The sequence below is a fragment of the Cygnus olor genome, chromosome 6 (assembly GCF_009769625.2).
Source record: "Cygnus olor isolate bCygOlo1 chromosome 6, bCygOlo1.pri.v2, whole genome shotgun sequence".
Taxonomy (NCBI): Eukaryota; Metazoa; Chordata; class Aves; order Anseriformes; family Anatidae; genus Cygnus; species Cygnus olor.
In genome coordinates, this window is record NC_049174.1 from 25,900,103 (window position 1) to 25,917,528 (window position 17,426).

A 17,426-nucleotide genomic window follows, 5' to 3' on the forward strand; every position below is an offset into this window, starting at 1 on the left:
GGCAGAAGGAAAATCCCCTACTCCTAAATAAATGGGAGCCATTAGACCTAATGCTCTGGTTGCATCTCCAGTTCCCTTGCTCTCCTTCCCAATCTCACGAGAGGCTGCCTGCTCCAGGCGTCAGGTCCTGCCCACCAGGAAGCCAGGTTTGTCAGAGCACGGCTTCGACTGATCTGAGGTATGGTTCACCGAAACCCTGGGCCTCTTGGCCTAGCTCAGTTCTCACTTCACACGAGTTTAGCAGGCCGAAGCAAACAGCAGACCAGCAGTGTGGTCTAGGTCTGTGTGCCAGTGGCTACAAATCACTGCAATCTTACATGGAGCAAAACCAAATAAATATGACTAAAACAAACTAACACAGTTAACAGGAAAACAACCCATGAAGCTTTCAGTTGTTCCTGTTTGCTGTCCCTGGGCAGTCATGGTCAGCTGCATAGCTGTGTGCAGTGCCTAACCCTTATTTGCTTATTTTCAGTAAATTAGCTGAGATCCAACTGGCAGCAAGACCTTATGGACACACTGAACTTTTGACATGCAAAATGAGTTGGACTTCTCCACCTAAAAATATCCTGCACTTCTGCCAAATGTCTAAGAACAACATTTCTTGCTTTTCCAGGAAAAGCTTTCACACTTAGCAGAAATTGTACTCTTTCCCCATCCTCTCCACCTTATTTCCACGTTGCAACTAGTTTATTGGTACGCTGCGTTGGCACGAGTTTGGATGTTCCAAAGGGACTAGATTTTCATCAGCCCCCTGACTACACCAAGCGAGAGTGCCTCCCCAGGGTAACGCTGGCTGTGGAGAGGAAACATTTGCCTTGGCCTGAACATGGGGCTGTAAATGTGAGACAAAGCACAACTGCCCACAGCCTTGTGAAACGAACGGCCTGTTGAAATAGCCGCTCCAAACAAAGAAAGCTTCCTGGAGGCTACAGGATGGAAGGGAAAAAATTGCTAGTGAGTGTGAAGGCTACTTTGTCCCTGTCCCCATCCCCTTCACCTATGGCCTGCTACCCTCCTGCCCTCCCTCTGCCTCTGTGTCTGTATTTACAGCACGCCAATCCCTTGGTTTCTGGGCACTACAATACAATGAAGGAAACAGCAGCAAGGCTAGAATGTAAAGTAGGTCTTAAGTGGGACAGAGGCCTGTGCTTTGTCCTCAAGGCTAATTGCTCAGGGCTGCAGTCTTGCAAGCAGACCCCAGCAGACATGCCTGGGTGCCAGGACAGAGTCCTCCAGCAGTCAGCAGTGCCCTGTGGGAGGGAGAAGGTGGGGCTCCACAACCAGCCCTGACAATTCGTTCGGTCCTGATGTCTGCCCACGATGCCAAAGATCAATTCCCATCCACAGGTTACCTACGGGCAAGACAGGGAACAATCCTTCACTGGCCAGAAGGAAGTGTAACTGACCATTTAGTTCTTTCTACTTCCCATATTTTAATTCTACAGTTCAGGCTGGCTTTGAAATACAGCTGGGAACGTGTTTTTTGCGACTTGTCTGCTGCTAGTACCATAAATCTGTTACGCTGCTACGGCAGGATTAACAAGGCGTAAATGCAATACAGTGGCCAATCCAGAGATAATGTAATTTCTGCCATTCAGTTGTCATAAGAGCCTAACAATGCACAGCAGAGTAGTCAGAGGGCAGCTAATTTATTGTCTTATTCTAAATCAACACTGACCTCTTAATACAGGAGTTACAAACGTGGAGATCAAACTTCCAGCATTAATGGATAAATAGAAGACGGAAAAAAACTTGCTTCTCTCCGAGGTCTAAAACAAGAGAAGACAATATCAATGTCACGGCTAATGCACAGCATTGGGCTTGCAAATTGAATGCTATCAATTCTCTTGTTAGGAAGGCTGGGTAAATATTGACACGCAGTGCATAAAATGTTAAGCAAACAAGCTTGCCTTCAGGTGATGGTAAAAGCTCACACAAATCAGCTCACGTTACTTAAGAAGTGCTCTGGGGCTTTTTGGCATTTCGGAAGAAAAGCCACTGCTTGGAGAGTGCTGTGGGATTGGAAGGGGAGAGCATTTACTTATTCAGAACAAGTAGCATGATTCAGATCCTCTGGCACCTAATTCAATCCAATTTGGCGCGGCTTGGCAAGCTCACCATTTGTTCCCATGTCTGAGCTCTTTTTTTCCCCTCCTCTCTTCCTATGTAAAAACAGAAAAAGAAACCTGCATAGATTGAGGGGTTGTTAAAGACAGCATAGATGAGAGAGAGGCAGCAAATGAGAGGGATCCAACAGGCAGGCGATTACCAAGCTGAGGCCAGTCAACCTCAAACTAATAGGGTAAATTAAATCTACAGGAGCAAATTCAAGAGCCTGACTGAGGGTTGAACTCCAAGAGAAGAGTTCAAAATTCAACTGATGTTGTAACGTGCTACAGTCCATGCAGCCAAAGGACTCCTGTTGATCTTCTTGCCTCCCACATAATTCCCAATTTGGAGGCAATTAAGAACTTGATGCAGAGTTTAGTGCTTTCCACTGAAGTAATGTGTGAAGGGATTCACTCCAAAGCAGTCTTTCCTTGTTTGCAGGGGAGACACACCTGCACAGATACATGCACACACAGTGCTAAACCTCCTCCCCGTGCCTGGGCGGGCCAGTAGAGTGGAGAAAGAAGAGAAGGCAACCTGGCCTACACCACGCTCGTCTGTATCACCAGCTATTGGACATCTGAGCTGGGGAAACCAGCATTTAAGGACAGCCCAAGCCCGGGCAGATGATATGTTTTATATGTATTTAGGCTTCACTCCAAGCTGTCACCAGGTCCTGCGATGGTAGTGGGCAAATTGCCTGGGACATGGCTTGGGTAGAGCACCTTAGGGCACCTGGAGCTTTGGTAGAGCTCCTTAGGGCACCTGGAGCCACATCTCTCTGACCTGAGCATGTTTTTGACTGGGAAACTTTAATTCGTCTCAATGTGAGGAAGATCCCCAGAGGTCTGGTTTTGCCTCCTCTCCTTCAAACACATCTTGCTCCCTTAGACAACAATAGTCACAAGGCTGGAAAACAGAAGAAAATGTGAAGAATTGCAGTAAATGTGAAGAATTGCGTGTAAAGAGGACATCTCATAAGGAATGAAGCCTGGGATCCCAAAATGACCATGGTGCAGCCAACAGGTACTTTGTATGGCAAGAAGCTTCTTACCGCAGCAGATCATTGCGGGGAAGATGGGCAGGCAGGAGAGCACAGGAGGACTTTCTTTATGTCACCTTGTGAAGTGGGTACTGGGAAGGTGAGGCTGAGTCCCGTCACCTCCCACCAGCACCCATCAGGGGTGTTGGGTGTCCCCTGGCTTGGGTGAACGGCTTTTTGGCTTGCCCCAGCACAGTTATGAAGGTATCCCATCAGCTTGAGTTTTTGGTTCTTGCAAGATTTTATTTCCTAGCACATCTCAGAATCTAATCCATATGTCACTCATAAGTGATTTATCCTGGATTAAAGAACTGGTAGGCCTTACAATCATTCTCTCTTGTTCCTATGGTGAACAGCAAACAGCAATGAATCTTACTGCCTCCTAAATTCCATTTCTGTCCTCTCCAAAATTTTTGGATACCTGCTATTTTCTAGTGCTAAGCTAATAAAAGTAAATTTTCTTCTTCATTCTACCTCCGTGACTAGTTATTTGTCACCATAAAGAAATCCAGAAAAATCAGTAGCCTCAGCAAACTCTCCCGATCACCGAATAGCCCTGCCATGGCTTGATATGGTACTGCAGAAGAGTCCTCAGTCCTGACCTCTTCTATTCAAATTCTTATGACATATCTATAACCCTTCATATCTGAACAACTCAGAATTTCTGAGAGTTGAGCAAGACTCAAGCACACAGCTCTCGACATGATAAAGTCTAGAGCAACAATTACCAAAAACAGTGTGCTGATAAGAGGACAGTGATTTGGGCCGTCTTATTTCACACATTTACAAATTTCAGAGATGGAAAAAATGGTCAGAGAAGCAGAAGTGAGTACAAAACTAATGACCTAGCAGCTTGTAAATTACACCCGAATTCCTTCTTTACTTTCTTAATCTTTGGAGCAGACATACATTAGTAACATGACTTGGATTAGCTAATTTGAGGAAAAGGTACTGTACATTATAATCCTGATCTCCTTGGCAACAGGGAAAAAAAAAAAAGAAACAAAGAGAAAGCTACTTAGTACCTTAAAAACCATACCACACCGTTTGAAAGCAGCTTTGGCCTTTAATTAATAAACACAGCAGCCTGTGCATTTATATATCATATCATAAATACAATTTTGTTCAAGCATTCTTAGCCCGGACTGCTAATCCTATAGACAAGGATGCTTGGAAATCTCCTGCAGATAAATCTGCTTTCCCTATCTGATCTCCTGCTGTATCAGTCTTCATCGCTGCTTGTAGTAGTACAGTTCTCAAACTGGCAGATCCAAGAATTTACAAAGCACTCTAAAGAAAACCAGACTAATGGTGCGCATTTGCCTCAAAACCTAAATTTGTCTTTATGTGGGAACCACAGGGGCAATTTATTTATTAATTTTACACGCAGAACTACCACATCCCTAGTTTCCAGATTGAGCAACTAAGCCTGTGCACTTAAGGGTTCAGCTGAAGTTTATTGGTGTCCTGAAAATCGATGTCCTGAAAATTGAGGGGGAATCAAACTCTTCATTTTGTTGGGAATTTTCAAAACTTATTTCACCCTACCTGGAGCAGAAGATGAAAGACATAGGAAGTGTTCCCAAACAACACTCTGGAGGGGAGAAAAGTATTCTGGTTGTCCCCAAACCTTCCATCCCTTACAAAATCAAAACTTCTCATTCCTATTTTAAAGACTTAAATTTCCTACTGCACAGCATAAAACCTTTTTTTCTTCTGAAAGACAAAGTAATATCAAAATGGTAAAATACAAACTTTCTATTCTGAAAAGAATGAATAGAGCAGAACATACTGTCCTTATCAGAAGGCTTTTTACAGTTTTCTTTTTCTAAATTAGTTTCCCTTGAAGGCAACACACAGAGGAATGTCTGAGCCTTAGCGTTTGATAAATTTGTTGGAGAGGTGTAGTCTGACTGCTGGAGAATGGGCACAGTCCCATACAACCACAGGCAATTCAGGTTTTTCTCTGTAACTCAGTTGTGACTGTAAGTTCGGGATAATAATATTGTGTGCCTGACTGGGGTGCTGAGATTCATTAGCTGAAGTCTATAAAACACTCTGAAGATAAGTGGTACATATTATCATACTGTAATTAGGTGGTAATTGAAAGATGCTGGATAAACATTATTAATCATTAATATTCATAGAAGTAGCACTTCTGAAGATGCTGCTGTAACACCTGTTACAATCCTTTTGGGACAGCTATTAGCGCTGTGAGCTGGGATGCCCACATGCTGGTATGCACGCAGCATATTCCCAGAGCACATGTGCTGTACTGCCAGCCTGCTTCTGGAGACTGAGGAGGCTGGTGACCACCAGCTGATTGCTGCTCCCTCTTCCAAAGCATCCTCTAAAGCACCAGGGCTGATGGACAGCACAGGATGGGCCCTCCTGCAGAAGGATCTGCTTTGAAAAAGTGACCATGAAACATGTTGGGTTTTGTTACCCCTTATTATTCAACCGTAAGCTTCATCACTTTAGTATGACAGAGTTCATGTGTAGAAAGAACAAGGCTTCTCCACATTTTGAAACTGTCATTCTAGTCTGTTTTATTTATTCGTTAAATGCTGACTACGTGCTGGGACATTGCAATAGACAAACAACAAACTGCCCTACAGGGCTCCCATCCCTTGTCCAAGGCCAAAGGGCCATCCCTTATCCAACTCCACTAGTGCCTTTCCTGACAGACCATTATTCTAGTATCCTTATTCAATACTTCTGCTGACAGAGATTTCCATCTTCCAAAAGTCCCAGTCTTTCTCAGTACTTTTCTTGACCTATTTCTGGAATTCTTTTCCTGCTGTCAATCCTAAATAATCCTTATTGATTTTAAAAGCCTTCTCGTCACAGACTCAAACACTTATTTTCTTCCTTGTAGTAGAGACCTTCTGTGACTCATGTCATTCAGAGAAGTTGCTGATTTGAATACTGTCTTTGAGAAAAATGAAATTTTATGTTAGATCAACATAAATCTAAATGTTTAATTTCAGGTCAATCTGAAAATAATGCTTTTCACCTTGAAGTAGTACTTTCTGACCTGCTTCACTTCAAGCTCAACCTTATCCCTGGTTGAGCTACTGTGTTGCATAATGGGAGTTTAAGATTGGTGCATTACAGGACATGAGGGCCAGGGCTAAACACTTGTGGTGGAGAATGAGGATGTGAAGCAACTGGATTGTGATTCACAGGATCCAATACAAGCAGAGCTTCCCAGCTCTTCAGAACTTTCCATTCTGGAATAACTAGAAAACGTTCTGGATACACTTGGTACTAGAACTGTCTTTGAAAGGCTAGAATTTTCTACAGTTCTTTCTGAAAAACACCTAAAACAGACTATGACTGGTGCCTGTTTTGAGGGAAAGTTCCCAGGAAAGCACAGAGCCTGGTGATACAACTTTCTCTTTCATCTGATGTGTTGCACTGCAGTGTGTTATAATCACACCTGTTAAACTGGTTCTGAAATAGCTACCTTTCCATGCTGTGCCATACAGGATCTTCCAAATACTTTGACATCCAATTAACATTTGGATTATTTGATGCAGTTATGACCTATCCTTCCTGATATCAATCCCGTCCCATTAGTGTTTTCCTTTACTGAAGCATCCCGATTCTTTCAAGTCTCATGCAAACCATCTTACTACATCTTTTCCTAGCAAATGGGACCTTATTCTAGTACAAAAGAATCTGATCACACAAACATCCTCATAAAGTAACCAGACACTGCAGAGTTTAGGAAATAAATGAAATCTTACATGTTCCTCTTCAAACTGGTCCCCACCAAATGCAGAGACACAGGGCTTGATACCTCCCGTTCCAAGGGCGATCAAAAACAGACCAACCATAGACAGGACCCTTCATGCAAGAACAAAAACAACACCATTGCAGAACCTTTCCAGTGCTTAGGAGAGCATGTTAGTGTCACCCAACCACAATTCCTCTGATATCACTGTCTTTTGCACATGGGCAGTGATGATAAGCAAGCTAAGTACCAAAAAAAAAAAAATAAAACAGTTATCCTCATTTCTGTATTCAGTATCAGTCAATTAACCAAAATGTTTTTGTCAGTTTCTTGCTGTTCAAAGGCCCAGTGGACATAGCAGACATTGAAGAATCAAGGGATTATTTTTCACTCATCTGAGAACAAAAGATTACAGAGATCAATTGAGGAAAAGAAAAAAAAAAAAAAGAAAAACAAAGCCTTTGCATATAGGACTTCCAGTTTGAATAACTGAAGCAAAACTGTTTGAATTAGACTGTTGGGTGCTTTCCACCTCCCAGTGCTCCTCAAAATCCCATTGTTGGCCTGACAGCAATGGAACCAAGTGTCAGGTCTGGGACAAAAGAAAAAAGAAAAGCTGCTCTGTAAACCAGAAACTCCTGCTTGCATGCACGTATTTTTAGAGCCCCTAGTACCTAGGCAAAAACAGCCTGGTGGTTTCAGAGACACCAGCTGGAGAACTACTCTGAAATTCCTATCGGTTTGGAATCTAGAGGGCAAGAAGGGCAGTACCCTGGAGGCAACACAGACAATTCAATTCCTCTGTCACACATCAGAAAATGTGTATTTAGGGGTTTGTGTTCCCATGCACACAAGGGGACCTTGCTGAGCTGGGCACCAGTGCTGATGAGAAAATGAGGGAAGAAGGAGGCTGGTGTAGGAAGTTGGATGGAAGAAACAAACTCCAGCAGCATGGTGTAGCAGACAGGCATGGTCAGAAGTCCCTGTGTCACAGGGCTCGGTCTCAGCGGTGTTTTCCAACTCCTCCTGCTGCATTCGCACTCTGAACACCCTCTTCTGCTTATTCAGACATCCCAAACACTTCCCTGGTAAGAGCAACCCATGCACGGTTCCCAGACTGCTGTCCTCATGGAGGTGAAACAAATGATGGTCCTGGGTCAGCCACCTACCGCTGCAACCTCCTACAGCGTTATGGCTTCGACAGCTACTTACACGTGAACCGCCTGGTTGCCCAGGGATGGAATTGCGCCCACTGACTTGATCAGATGGCCGATCACGTACACAATGGAGAGGTAGATGATTGTCCTGTGAACAAAGCAAACAGCTGTGACTGAAGGTGCTGGGTGATGTATGATCTGAAAACAGAGTGTGCCTGTGCTTCCTGATATGGAAGGTCTACTTGGCAGATGCACAAGGAACTGCTTTGTCCATATCTCTGGTATCACAGACACCTATAACTCTTCTGTGTCAGCACTGAGCACACTGGAAGAAAGAGATAGTCAAATGGGTTGAGATTAAGGAGGGAGGGACCCTATTTTCTTTGCAGAGGTTGCTGGGCATAATAAACTAAAAATGTTCCAGTCTTATCATGCAAATAGATATAGGCAAATAGGCAAGCACTGTTCAAGTCCAACTCAGTTTCCAGACTACTACTGACTGGCAGTTTGTAGCATGCACTTAACTGAATCCCTACGCTGGAAGGCATCTGTAAAGTCTGTTGCCCACACCCAACCCACCTGACTGCCACATCCATACTAGTGGTGTGATTTTCCTGTTACAAGACTGGTTTGGATCTCAAGTACCTCTGAAGGACTGAGCTCATCTATCTGCCCCAGGCTCTTGAGTGCATTACATTCCTTCATCATCTTCAGGATTACCACAGCTATGTATTTATATGCAGACTAAACACACACACAGGGAACGGAAGGATGTGTTAGGAAAGAGGTGCTAGAAGAAAGCCAATGAGCTATTGGGCACAGATGTGGTCCTCAACATATCCAGACCCTGGCTGCAACAGCTAACTTAGAGCCACAGTAGATCATTCCTAAAAGCCCCTCTAATCTGTTATCCTGTCCTGGGTATTGGCCAGACCCAGCTACTACAGTAAAAGCCACCACCCATTAAGACATAGGGAAGTCTCTTATCTAATGCACAAAAATGTGCATAATGATTTATCTTCTCACATCATCCTGCTGCAAGATTAATACCCTCAAAAAGCAACAAACATTGCTAGGTGAAACCTCAAATAATGAAGTTAATAAAATTCCCAATTGTTTTTGTTTGTTTTTTCATTCTAAAGGACAAGAGAATAACTGAAATTGAGCACAAAGAAAAAAGAATATTGATATCCCTTTAAAAGCTCTCTGCTGAAAAGGCAGATTGCAGCTGGCTTTTTCCATGTTGAGGCTCTCCTGCCAGATGCGCTTAGTCCTATAGAGAAAGGTTCAGCTGCACTTCATCACACTGACAGCAAGACTCCTCAGGCAGTGAACAGACAGTGCCAAGGAAAGAATGTCCTGTATCCAGCTGCTCACCACCACCCTGGGCAGATGATGGCCCCACAACTTATCAGTCTAAGGGAGGACTCCTTAATTTTCTCAGGGAGAGTTTACCTGGTTATGCTCTAAGGGAGATGATTTGAGTGAACCTGGGTTACTCTGGGACAAAAATGTGTGCACTCACACATCCCCTGTGCTGAGAAAGCGTAAGTAAGTGGGTACAATTAGTGACATTGCATCTGAAACCACTAGATCCAGAAGACGACACTGCTTCCTCACCATCCTTGAGTCTGTCTCAGCAACAGATCTCGGCAAGCTGAGGGTTAACCACTACACCTTAGATTCCTCGAGGTGCATGCAGAAGGAGGGTGGAGGAACCTGGTGTGATTTAATTTGTTTGAACTTTGTTGCCTATTGGTCGTTGGGAAAAAGAGGAGCACAGAACAGCGTGAGCAAACAGCTCGGCTGTTCATCCTTTAACAGAGAGGAGCTGACCTTTGCAAGCACATCTTTGCCGCACCCTGGGCAAGCCCAAAACCTGGAGCACATGCAGCACTGAACCTCCTGCAGACTGCATGGCATAAATGTATTCTGTATGAATTAGAGAGATTACTTTACTTACTTGTATTTCCCCAGCCACGAGTCTGCCATGATGGCTCCAATGACAGGTGTGAAATAACAGAGAGCAGAAAAGGCATGGTACACAGCAGTGGAGAGATTCTCATCCCAGTGGAAGAAGCTTATGAAATACAGCGTCAGGACAGCTAAAAGGAAGCGAGCAGACCACATCAGATAATTAATGTGCATCTCTGCAGGTTAGCAGGAAACTACATCACAGTGACAAGAAAAACACTGATTTGTGTAGCAGCTATGAGCACTGTTGTGGAAAGATCTGTGCTTTCAGACCTGTTCCTCATAATCCCTGACACAGGAAATGCTCAAATGAGATATGCCAGTACCAGGCTTTCTTTGCTCATAAACATTTATGTTTAGCTGGAAATTATATTTTCTATCTTATCCTACCGTAACCTGTAGTTCCATTTATGCGTTTTTTCTCTTTGCAAATTAGGTGCCTGTATGATTCAGTCCTCTGACACTCTGATTGCACACAAGTGAAACACATCGCACACTGGAAAACCACGTTCAAGACAGAGAATCATACAAAAAATTAAATTGGAAGTGACACTGGAGGTCTGTAGTCACTACTTCTGCTCAGAGAAGGTCTAGCTTCCATGTTAGGGCACATTGTTCATGCCAAAATACCAATTTACTTTGAAAGACAACCATGACCACATACAGCACAACCCTGGAACACCAGGCTGGTGTGTACAGAAGCCCAGCGATGGAAAAGTCTCTTCCTAGACACGGGCCACATACCTCTCATGCCATAGTAGGAGAAGCGCTCGCAGAACTCGTTCACCACGATGAAGGCAATGCTCAGGGGGTAGTTGGAACCACAGAGTTTCTGCGGGAAACAAACCAGAAAGCACCAGGTTTGTGGAAGCTTTCACCCACAGTGCCTGGGCAGCAGAGAGGAGGCCAGTCCCAAACCCAAGTGCTCACTGCTGCCTCTATGGCCTATGGGATGGATCCCCTCAATCTTCACAGGCGTGAGGAGACCCCACAGCTGTCTTGCATTGGTCAGGGCTCCCCAGTGAATCAGCCTGACTGGTGTTGGCCCGGTGAGGAAGCCCGTGGGGACTCACAGACCACCAGCTAGTGCCCACCATGCTTGCAGCTCCAGCAGAAGGGTCCTACTGCCTCTCTGCTACAATATAAAACCCCATGGAGATGCAAACCCACCTTCAGATGCCTTTTCTTCCTACACTTCACATGTAGCTACCTCCCTCCCCCAAAAAGCTGCCTCTCCTCGCAGCAGGCCTTGCCTCAGCAGCTGACAGACCCCAGGGAGCTGCTCCTTCCCCTGCGACCACTGCCCTCAGTGTCTGCACCCCAGTCTCATCAAACTGTGTCACCATGTTTCCTGAGGCAGAGCATCAGCCATAGCCTCTATTGCATATCCTAAGAATGCCATCATAGTTATGGATAATTCAATTTATTAATCAAAATTTAAACAAAACAGTTACAGGCTTCTCAAACCTGTCTGAGCCTGGCCACTCTTTCACTGAATCCAACTTTTCTCCAGCTAAAATCAGAAGTTTCTGAGTGAAATACACGGCATTTGGACAGCCGAGTCTTAGCATGACCTTGTGCGGGCCCCCAGCCCTCTTGCTGCCCCCCGGCAGTCCCAGCTAAGCAGCTGGGAGCTGCTGGAAGCTGCTTAACTCCACTGCCTCGCAGCAAGGAGAGCAGGTTTTCAGAGCACTGCCTGACCCTGCCAGTTAGTGGGAGAGACGGGCTGGCCCTGCACAGGGTGAGGGATGAGGTGGGTGTGAGATTAACAGCTGCGTTTTTATCCGTGGTTTAAACAGCCACGGTGTGGGCCTGTGAAATGAGATGAACCCTTCATATGCATTTCTGTGCCTCGTGTCAGAAATAATGAATTCCTGTAGTACTTCCCAGAGCCCCAAATGCAAATACAGATAAGAAAAGAGATATGTTTATTCAGGTTAATTCCACCACGAGACCTGAGCTTATTTGGATTTCCCAAGCAATGGCATCGAGGTTACAAGACTCTAGGTAATGATGCGAGACTATAGAAGAGCCACAAAAGAGAAGATGCTGGCAGTCTGCAAAAGCACCAACACCCCTAACAAAAACCCACTTTCCATTATTTAACCCAGCATCTCTAAAGACAAATATTTTTGTCCTTTTCTGAAACACTTTTCTCTCACTATTTGTGGAATGCCTTTTTATTAAGAAATCCTTGGCCTCTTTGCTTTACTTGAATAAATATGTGATTATCCATTTCATTTATTGTTTATGCTGAAACCATCGTGCTCAACATATGGCTTGTAAGACAGAGTGGGCTCCCTTGGAAACTGCACTGGGGCCTCCTGCTTTGAGACCAGCCTAAAAACGGTAGCATATATAAGCTGCAAACACACAAACACAGAAACAGACACACACACACAGCACCTTTCTCCAACAAGCTCTTCATAATACAGAGGAAAAGCTGTAAGAGGCAAATAATGTTTCCTGTGGGTGCTTGGAGGCATTTTTTGAACTTGGAAGTAAAATGATATACTGGGGATATTTTTCTTTCTCTCTTTCACAGCCCTCGCTATCAGCACTCATGAGATTTAATAACGTTTGATGGAGATGCAGAGCGTGACTCTACAAACCCAAGGCAGCCAGGTGTCGGGGTCACTGCTGTCTGAGCTCACCGCTCCACACCCGATGCACAAGCCCTGCTGGATTCAGCTCCAACAGGAGAAGGTACAACACGCCTCGCTGTGACCTGCAGCGACAGAAACCCTGGCAGCGGCCCACTTCAGCCACTCCTGCTCTGGGAGAGGCACCTCCTAACGATGACTAGGGGCAAGCAGGGAAAGGAGAGCAGGAGGCAGTGACTTCCCAGCCAAACCTGCCCAAGTGCCTGAGCCAGCACCTTGAGTAATTGCTTACAAGCACAGAGCAAGGGACTTACAAGCAGGGATACTTCCACCTGGCCTGTATGCCATGAGACAGCATCGGCACACGCAGAAGCCCTGGGGTATTCACTTTGCTGTATCACTGACCTGCCTATGGCCTGCCTGGACATCCAAAAGTGGGCGGCCTTCATCCATGACGAGAGCTGGATGCAGTATGCTGGCTTTTGCAGAGAAGGACCTTGCTCAGCAGAAAGCCCCAGCAAAAGCAAAGAGGCTAAGCCCGGATTCAGGAGCACACAGGTGCTGTGCTGTGCTTAGCTAACCGCGGTAAGCCTGGGATCTGCGGGATTATGGAGCTCTTAAGGATACTGTGGAAGTTGATAGTCTGTGTCTTCGAGGGGGAAAAAAAAAAAAAAAAGGTCATTTAAAGTGCCAGTGGCAGACGTTTGTTTTCACCCCTCTTTCCTGCTGGCTCGCTGCAAAAGGGAACTAAGGAGCTGTGGATAGCCAATAGTTACTGTCTGCACACTACTTCACGTTGTGAGCTAAAGATTTGGCTTGCTAATGACATGACTGACTGCAAGAGCAAGTATTACCACATTGTCCTGCAAACCAAAGCAGGTGCAGAACAAGCCCTTTTCTCCCCCAAATCAATGCAGCATACAGCACTTTAAGGCCAAGCACCCAACCAGAATTAGACTGAGAATCTACACAAACATCAAAGCTGCAAGGTAAGAAAACAAGGAGCTGAATCTGGCTCTAGCTCACAGCCAAAGCTGTAAACCTGAGGCTCTGGCACAGGCATCAGTGGCCTGTCCTCTGTCCCTGTCCTTCCTTCTGCTGGGCAGAAGCTGGGGACCCTTCCCTGGTGTGTCTCATCAAACTAAGCAAATGTACAGCCCAGTTCCCTCCCTCCCACTCACATCATCCCCCTTCACTTCACTGAAGGAAGTCTTTTCCCACAAGGAAAGGGGCATTTAGGAAAAAGGCAGCAGTGAAAACCCTTACTCTTTTTCCCAAAGATGCAGACAGTTCATTTTTTCCCTTTAAGCTATCCTTTCTTAACTTAATCAGGTTAGTGCAGGGATTTTTGCCTTGAGTTGCTAATGCTTATTTCAACTCTCTGCAAGAAAGGGTGTTTGTCTCTAGCTAGAGCACAAAAGAGGAAAGAACAGAGAGATCTCGCAACGTTTAGAGCAAGCTGAGCAGAAAGCAAAGAAAAGGAGACCAGCTGTAACACTCACCGGGGATTTTTTCTGAACAGGGAAATCTCCTTTGGGGGGATCATCTCCTGCAGAAATAAAAGTGAACAAAGTTTCCTTGGATTCGTTTCTCTGAAAAGCGTTCATCTCCCCTCTCGCCTTGTCTCCCACCATGCTATGTGGCTGTGGTGAGTTGACTGGGAAGATTTCCAACCTCAGGCATGAAGTTTGATTCAGTTTGAGTTAACCCTAATTGAGCACATTTCTGCAGCCAGGGCCGAAAGGGGAGGGAGATGCCGCTAGGAAAGACAACTGCAGAGTTCGGGAAGAGTCAGGGAGTGCAGCCGAAATCGTTCACAGGTTGGGGCTGTCAGCACTTTGTGGCACAGACCTTCTGTTTGCTTGGCATGCCCCCAGCTATCCTACGTGCATCAGCCCAGCACGGCACTGTATGCTGAACAGATGTGAGCTGCATAAAAATCCCGAGCCCCAGCCACCTCTGGAGCCTGCAGCTTGAGGAGCAAGGCGTGCATCTCCCTCCCAGCATGGTAATGGCAGGTTTATTCTGCAGGGATCTCGCTCCACTGAAAAGCCACACACCCACCCCAAGTCATGGCCACTGAAACACTCATCACGCCAAACCCTCGGACGCTGGATGTCACGGACGCCTGCACTGTGATAAATCATTTCTTTGCTGACCCGGGGTACCTTTCCACACCAGCTCCCCGGAATGACCTTGCCTTCCCCTGGGGGCAGTTTAATCTGATGGCACAGCCAGCACCCCGGAGCAGCCCCAAGCCCCATCTCTACTTCCTATACCCAAAAGGCCACCTCCACCTCTGGGCTCCCTACATGACAAACACTTCCTACGCTTCCTACTCCCGTGCAACCTTGCTTTTCATCTGGGTCACTTCTCAGGTGTCACAAACAGCCTCCAGGGAGCTAGGACTCATTAAACCCATGAGAATGACCCAAAAGCATACCCAAAGCTGGGGGCAGTGCAAGGAAGAGGCCTTGAGCACTGTGGTCCTGTCTCCTGCCCGCCAGGCCAGCACGTACTCGAGTCCTTGCAGCCTAACACTGTGTAGAAGGCAGCAGGAATATTTCTGAGCTGGCTGGGGGTATCTCTTAGCCAAAGTATCTCCAGACAATCCCCACTAGAGGCCTGCTGTATTCTGCCAAGCACAGGTGAGCAGGGCAAACACAGCCAAGTTATTAAAGGACTACAACAAAAGCAAGACAGAAAAGGTTTCTCATCCATTCTGCAGGGCTCCCACGCCGATGCAATGCGATGCCTTAATATTTTCAGCATCCTGCAGCTATATTTTCTGTGTGTGTACGCAGCCCTGTGCTTTACGTAAGCTAAAAGATTTCTTTTTAATACTAGCATGAAAAAACACATCAGTCGGTGGGATTAACATGCTACTTGTCAAATACACTGCAGAGATGTTTAGGCCATTAGCTGCCAGGAGGTTTTCTCAGACAGAAAGGCAGAAAAGGAATTCAAACGTCTGGAAATAAATGGCAACTCATGCCAAACAGTGAGAACAAGTTACGGAGAATAAATCTGCAAGCAACTCAGATACAAGTGATTTCAGAATAAAACTCAATAGAAGGAGACCCGTGTGGCTGGGATGAAAATCGGGAAGGAATCGTACCACAGATGGAAATAAGGTGGCATTTCTGAAATGAGTATAAACAAACAGATCAAGCATAGAGTGATAGAGGCTGAAAAGCTAAGGCACAAAATGAATTACAGCTAGCGGGGGACACAAAAGGCAATAAGAAAAGGTGTTAGAAATGCTGTCAATATTGGAGAAAGAGGAAGGGAAATGAAAGTCTTATTTAAACTAGAAAACGAGCAAACAAAAGCTCATCCAGAGAAGCCAGAAATGTTGTGCTCTTTTGTCTGTCTTCGCTTAAAAGAAAAAGAAGAAAAAAGAACCAAGATACTTAACACCATTAAAACGAACCAGTTAAATATGGGTGAAATGGGACAAAAACCACTTAAAGAATATTTGGGTATTCAAAATGTGCTCAAATTTTTACAACCTGATGAATTTCTCCTTCAAGCGCTAGATGCGGTTTTTGAGCCACAAGGCAGGAGAAGCTTCACCACTACCTTTAAAAAGGCAGGTTGGGACAGCCCAGGCATGTTCCTCCATAGCTGGGGAGACACCTGATCAGATAATCCCTTCTATAAGCACCAAAAGGAGAGTAAGGATTACAAAACAGCCATTTTGGATCTGCAAAAGTGCTCTCAAATCAGATTGTTTTATTCTTTGGTGACAGGATCAGTGGTGTAACAGCTACAGCAGCTATGGACATGATGCATCCTGTCCAGTGTCTCTAATGTCTCACAAGGAAAATAGGGTTCAGATGAAATACCCGTACAGCGGGCAACTGGAAAATCCCTCGCAGGGTAGCTAGCAGTACTTTTTCATCAGATTGGGAAGGCAGGAAACACAGGTCCTCAGCTTCTCCCTGAGCAGAGAGAACATTAGCACTGCCAGCGTGCTGCTCTTCTTTGTGTCTGGAAGCAGGATGGGGTGAGCCTGGTGGAGAACAGGCAATTAATTCAAAATGGTGTTGCTAAATGGGAGAAACCACCTCGTAGCTTTGGAATAGTTAAGATGAAATTCAGGAAAGAAAACCACCAAATGCTACCCCTACTCGTTGTCAGGAAAAAAAGGCACAGATATCAACTATTCTCCATTTTCATCAATGATAAGATGAGAAGAATAACTGACAGGCAGATGGATGAGGTGCCCTTCTGAAGTTTGTCCCTCCTGAATTTCTGTGAAAATCATGTTCTAAACAACTTCAACTGGTAAACATGAAAGCAAGGACTGCTTTCTGTGAGCTTTCCTCTTTTCTGAGTTGTCCTTCATGCAAGTGGGCAATCTGCATGATGATTCATGCTTAAATGTAATATTCAGCTACCAGATGCCTTGAACAGGCAGAAGTTCCCATGAATACATTATTCTACGACTTTCAGTTCATCATTCAAGTTTTTTCAGATCCCCAAATCCACAGGACAATCTGCATTTTCCCTTTGCATTTACAACGCTTAGATTCTCGCTGCTTCCTGCTGAGTGCTGTACACATTAATCTGTTTATACTCAACTGATCCGTTCATTTATATCTGCATTCATCTTGTGGTACAATTCCTTCCTGATTTTCAGCTCAGCCATGCTGGTCTCTTTCTAATGAGTCTTATTCTGAATTCACATACACTGGTCATACTTCTACAGTACTTTTACCGTATTTTTGTTTTGTACCAATCAGAGAAACTTCTCATCCCTGCTGGTACCTTTCTGCCTTCAGTTTCTTCTATGA

At 45.2% G+C, this 17,426-nt stretch overlaps 1 protein-coding gene across 4 annotated transcripts in view; it reads right to left on the bottom strand.

Annotated features, from left to right (window-relative positions):
- The window catches only part of SLC15A2 (solute carrier family 15 member 2), a 39,229-nt gene extending 24,758 nt beyond the window's left edge, over window positions 1-14,471 (bottom strand). The window contains exons 1-7 of one of the 4 annotated variants that reach the window (XM_040561779.1): window positions 14,259-14,471; window positions 14,130-14,176; window positions 10,769-10,856; window positions 10,014-10,155; window positions 8,106-8,198; window positions 6,907-7,006; window positions 1,682-1,772 (exon numbers count right to left, since the gene is read on the bottom strand). In XM_040561779.1, the coding sequence (XP_040417713.1) occupies window positions 1,682-1,772; window positions 6,907-7,006; window positions 8,106-8,198; window positions 10,014-10,155; window positions 10,769-10,775 (433 nt within the window). In that variant the 5' untranslated portion in view covers window positions 10,776-10,856; window positions 14,130-14,176; window positions 14,259-14,471. Of the gene's footprint in view, window positions 1-1,681; window positions 1,773-6,906; window positions 7,007-8,105; window positions 8,199-10,013; window positions 10,156-10,768; window positions 10,857-13,032; window positions 13,219-14,129 lie in introns of those variants that run through there. The other 3 variants (XM_040561778.1, XM_040561776.1, XM_040561777.1) reach the window with 3 other exon arrangements.
- Window positions 14,472-17,426: the final 2,955 nt, after the last annotated feature.